Genomic DNA, 5,797 nt, shown 5'->3' on the forward strand with positions numbered 1-5,797 from the left:
GCCAGCCGCCTGACGTGGACACTGGGGGTGAAAGACCTAGTGCGGCCCCGATATGTTGGCCCCTATGCCCTTCCAACGCACCACAAAACGTGTGGGGCACGGGGCATTGTGTGCAGTCAAGGGGGCCCTGGGGTTTTGTATTGGGTGGGCAGCCGGTGCGGGCGGCTGCCGGGATATTGGGCCGATCTGGACGAGCACTGCTTGCTGGGCCCTTACTACCTGACCAGAGTAAGGGGTGTGTCGACTTGGACGGAAGCTGGTGGGGTCACGGTGAAGAGTGCCCTTTTTTTTTCCAGAGGGTTTCTGTGCAAGGTGTTACGGGTGAGGGGCGCAAACCTTGCCCCAGGACGAGTCTAAAACCGGTGTCATGTCAAAAGTGATGCGTGGAGTAGAGGGCCTCGTGGAGCCCACAAAACTGCAGCGGGTGAGGCGAGCGGTTTGGGCGGAGCCCCTTTTTGGCCAGGGGAAGGGGTTATTTTTTCAGTTTGGGACAACTTCTCCGATAAGGGCCCGAAGGGGCCACTGGGCAAGCTGGGCACTTGTGAGAAATGGACTCCAAAGAGTCTCGGGAGCGAGGATTTTGGTTGGTGTGGGGGGCCCTTGCCTGACCCTCAGGGACTTGGCGCACCGCGTGGGTTACCATGGGCCAGGGCCTACCCTGGGCCAGTTGCCCCAAGTACGATGGGAGGGGCCTACCGGTGGGACGGCTTTGGAACGTGAGGGCGAAACCGTCTGTTTCCATGGCCGGCTTGGGACAGGAGGGAACCCTCTGGGGCCATGAAAAAAATTTAAACCCCGCCCAACCCCCCCCAGAGGGACCCCACGAGATTTTAAGAAAACGCCCTGGATGAAGTTTTTTTGGCGGGAACTTTTTCAATTACGGACTTTTGGAAAGAAGGTTCCCGGAGGTTTTTTTTTTAAATTTTTTTTATTTTTTTTTGGTATTCAAGATACGGGGCGTCTGCTTGATTGGGGGGATGTGCTAGCCAGTGGGTCTTTGTCTCTGTGCGAAAATGTGTTTCCTGAAAAGGGGGGAAACCCGGGGGAAACATGGGGACCCGGGGGAGCGGGGAGCGGAGGAACAAGCCGGAAAGGGGTTGGGGCTGCTCCCCGTAAACCTCGTGGTGCCCTTGTGGGCCTATAAACTTGTTTGCCCTGTTTTTAAGCTGTTTGTGCGTGTGACACTGGTTTCCCCCCCGTATTGGCCTATAGAAAAGTTACGGGTAAATAAATTGTGTAAAAAAGGGAAAGACTGTCATTTTTGTTTTTCGCCCCTTGGTTTCCCCCCCGGTTTCTGGGACGTTTTGGGGTTCGGTGCCTCTTGGGCTTTCAGGGGTTCCAAAACCCCGTTATAACACCCGTCTGCCTAGCCGCCCTTTTGTTGGGGAAGAGAGACGGGCGGCCCCGGGGTAACAATATTTACTTTTGTGGACAAACCCCGGTTTAAAATTTTTCTTCAAAACATTATGTTTTAACTAATTTTTCTTGTTTCCCCCCCCCCCCCCCTGTTTTCGTTGTTTTCTCCCCCTCTCTTTACAAAAAGATCTGTAAAAAAATGGTATAAAAAACATAATATAGCTGAATTATTTTTTTTTACTAACTGAAAAAAATGTGTTTTCATTTACTTTTTTTCAAAATTAAAACCTTTTTTTTCCTTTTTCGTTTCTGGGGGGTTCAGTGTATAAAAAAATTTATTTCCGAAAAAAATATTTTTCTTTTTACGTTTTTTATTAGTATTTTCCATAAATTTGACCTGGTGGGAAAATTTTCATTCAACCGTTAAAAATTTTCAATTTAAATTTTTCTTGGAAAAACAGTCAAATTGTTTTTTTAAAAATTTTTCTCCCTCCAAAAAAATTACGTCAAAATCGTGTTGATTTTTAAAAATTTATAAACTTTTTTAAAATTCATAAAAAAGTTCCCTTTATTTTTAAACGTAAAACAAAAAATCCCTGGGGCCATTGGGGGGTTCCCGAGTACGACCCAATTTATTCAAAAAATACTTTTTCCAGAGGGACCAAAATTCGTCGAAAGATGAAGGCTTTAAAACAGAAAATTATACAAAAATTTAAAATGTAAAATTTCTTCGGTAAAAAAAAAAAAAAACATTCCATTGTTCATTTTCAAAACTAAGAATTTGGCCTTTATCTTGAATTACTGTTCATGGGTCATTCCTTATATTGTTCCCTTCTATATATAAGGGATAAAATGCTTGCTTCTATGCAGTAGAAGTAAAAGAAAAAATCGTGTGCCAGTCGGTCTGAGAACTGAGCGGTGTATAAATAGTAAACTTCGTAATCACAATGTTTTGTGTTTTTTTCCCATTAGGTGATTCTGTCGCTGTATCCTGTTGCTCAGCACAGCTGGTGCTGCCGTACGCGGCGCCCTGGGTGCTACCTCAAGCGAAGCTGATCACTACCCCTGAGATCAAGACCGATCTCAAGACCGTTCCTTTGGTCTCCCCTTACGCCCACCCCTTCGGACATCCATTCGTGGCTTCCCCTTATGCCTTCCCCACGCTGCCTACCCCACTCTTCCTACCCCTACTCTGCCTAACCCTACATCCTCAACGCCGATGATACTCTCAAGGCCACCGAATTCCCATACATTTACCAAAAGGACGAACAGGAGCCAGCTGTAGAAGAAGCACGTCGTCGTCGTCGCGACGTCAATATCCCCCTCCCGTACCTCCACGCCGTGCCCACCGTCACCAAGCACACTGTGGAGACCAAGCAGTTCGAGCCAATCGACGCCAACAACCCCCGCCCGACACCACCAAGATCGAGCTCACCACCAAGGAGCACGAGATCCTCCGTGCCCGCCGTCAAGTACGGCAGCCCGTGGTCAACGTCAAGCCCGTCACCTACACTGTCTCATCCCATGCCGTCCTTCCCTATGCCCATGCCTTCCCTACGCCCACGCTCTTCCATACGCCCCACTACCCTGGCCTCTTCGGCGCCCCCGTCATCAAGCTTGACGAGGAGTAACTCCAACTTTTCCTGTCATCTTATCTGACTACAAAAAAACGACACTTCTGATGGAAACTCCATCTGTTGGATTCGTGTTGGAATCAAACATACACGGTGTGTTTTACCAATCTCGGTGAAATGAAAGAAAATCAAGTTGACATAACAGTTCCCAAAATTATAAATATAAAAAGGATTGAAATTTACAATAGTGAAGAACAATCACAATATCATCTAACAAAAAAGGTGTGTATATGATATGTACATCCAAAACCTCAACCTTTTTTTCAAAATAAATAATTAAAATCATATGAAATATTCTTATCCCATTCCATGAAAAGGTTTTTCTGCGAGATATTCTTAACTTAAAACCTTTTGGAACTCTTACAAATTGAATAATCTCACGGTAAATGCTACACAAACGTTTATTAAAAAAAAAAAAAAAAAAAAAAAAATCCCTTTACCACAAAATAGTTAGGGCGTTGTTTAACCCATCATTTTCATTGTATTATCCGCATGTTCATACAAAAAATATTAGCACAATTCTCAATGGCTGAAAAATCCACAATTTACAAATTAAATTCATAAAAAGTGAGAAACTAGTGTAGGTATCCTCTTGGATTTAATCTTCAAGTCTTGTTTCTACAATATTTTTTTCTATCATTTGCATATTTTTTTTAGATATAATAACATTAATGTTTACACAATACGTATAGTATAACTTCGTATACAGTTACTTCGATCTACACGCATTAAGTACATAGTGTCGGCTTCTTATACCCGTTATTTACTTCTGACTTTTGGCTCAAATTTAATGTTTGGACCCTCCTCCTACTGTGTGCACGACCCTAAAGTGAAAACATAAACTGAGTATATTGGCTTCTAAAATCCATTAGTGTGTGTATATACTGCAAATATATATACATTTCTATACATACAATGTTTATAAATGTATATAGATTACACAAACATTATATACATTCATGTGTATGGATAGATATCTATACACATTGAAATGGATATAGACAGATCACTGCATGATTTACCTGGCCATTCTCCTGATGATTCTTGAGACCTGTTTGGATGTGTGTGCTGTGTCTGAGCCTCAACTGCTAAAATAAGACTGACCAATAAACAGTAGATATACTAAATTTCCATTTTTCAAAGAAATATTTAAAACTCGCGTTTTAGGTAACAGGTTCCTCATTACACATTATGGAAATCATCTAGGCCTTTCACATCCTATCTAAAATAATTAGAAAATCTGAAAGGGGAAAATAGAACGATATCTACAAATATATATATATATATATATATATATATATATATATATATATATATATATATAATTACCTCGTGATACGTATCCGTTTGCAAACTTTCATATCAAAACGATAATAGATTTTCACACCAATCCTTTTACAGGTAATTTGACCCACCACCCCTACTATTCCTTGAATTGCTTTCTCCCTACTTTTTACAAATATGACGTCTGTATAAATGTGTGATAACAAAGATAATAATAACTAGAATTATTATGTTAAATAATAACAATAACTTGAAATAAATGTTGACGCTTTTACCGGAAATATGAAATCGATTTTTTTCTTCTTGCTGTCTTTCATTGGGGCTTGCCCGGAATGTCCGAAAAACAAATTTATTCGACGAAAATCTATATTTTCACTTTTAGGCTGCTTTTACTAATATATGCAGTTTCCATATACTATGAGGTCACTAGATGGTAATCACTTCATTCATTACCTGTTAACTAAACTTTAATATCTTGTTTACTAAAGAGAGAACAGATCAATTTTCAAACTAATTGCTGCTCCTGACTTTTTACACAGGCTTATGAAACTCATTAGTACATGACTGATAACAAAAGTACATCCACTTTATTATTTACATCGTAAAACGAAAAGAAATGCCCTGGAGGACGCACTTGGGCGTGGCCTCGTGACGTCCACCAAGTATATGGACACATTCGCTCGAAAGATGAAGGCTCTGGTAAGAACAGAAACATTCCACTCACAAAATATTTGAAAAAAGTGTGAAACAGGTTTCAATTCGGTGAAAAAAAAAATAAGAAAAAAAAAACATTTCCATTGTTAATTTTCAAAACTAAGAATTTGGCCTTTATCTTCAGTTACTATTCATGGGTCATTCCTTATATTGTTCACTTATATATATAAGGGGGTGAAATGCTTGCTTCTATGTACTAGAAGTAAAAGAAAAAATCGTGTGGCAGTCGGCCTGAGAACTGAGCGGTGTATATATAGTAAACTTCGTATTCAAAATGTTTTGTTTTTTTTCCCATTAGGTGATTCTGGTCGCTGTATCATGTTGCTCAGCACAGCTGGTGCTTCCGTACGCGGCGCCCTGGGTGCTGCCTCAAGCGAAGCTGATCACTACCCCTGAGATCAAGACCGATCTCAAGACCGTTCCTTTGGTCTCCCCTTACGCCCACCCCTTCGGACATCCATTCGTGGCTTCCCCTTATGCCTTCCCCCACGCTGCCTACCCCTACTCTGCCTACCCCTACTCTGCCTACCCCTACATCCTCAACGCCGATGATACTCTCAAGGCCACCGAATTCCCATACATTTACCAAAAGGACGAACAGGAGCCAGCTGTAGAAGAGGCACGTCGTCGTCGTCGCGACGTCAAGATCCCCTTCCCGTACCTCCACGCCGTGCCCACCGTCACCAAGCACACTGTGGAGACCAAGCAGTTCGAGCCGATCGACGCTAACACCCCCGCCGACACTACCAAGATCGAGCTCACCACCAAGGAGCACGAGTCTCCGGCCCCCGTCAACGTACCGTGCGCAC

General features: G+C 42.4%; 1 protein-coding gene and 1 pseudogene across 1 annotated transcript; both read left to right on the forward strand.

The window, feature by feature from the left end:
* The first annotated feature begins 367 nt into the window (after window positions 1-367).
* Window positions 368-4,196, forward strand: LOC119569343 (annotated as a pseudogene).
* A 748-nt stretch (window positions 4,197-4,944) lies between these two features.
* LOC119569344 lies at window positions 4,945-5,784 on the forward strand (the record flags this gene model as incomplete). The annotated part of the gene is made up of 2 exons (XM_037917548.1): window positions 4,945-4,973; window positions 5,287-5,784. Coding segments are annotated over exons 1-2 (510 nt in total), but the record flags the coding sequence as incomplete, so codon positions are not given.
* Window positions 5,785-5,797: the final 13 nt, after the last annotated feature.

This window comes from Penaeus monodon, unplaced genomic scaffold (genome assembly GCF_015228065.2).
Source record: "Penaeus monodon isolate SGIC_2016 unplaced genomic scaffold, NSTDA_Pmon_1 PmonScaffold_14315, whole genome shotgun sequence".
Lineage (NCBI taxonomy): Eukaryota > Metazoa > Arthropoda > Malacostraca > Decapoda > Penaeidae > Penaeus > Penaeus monodon.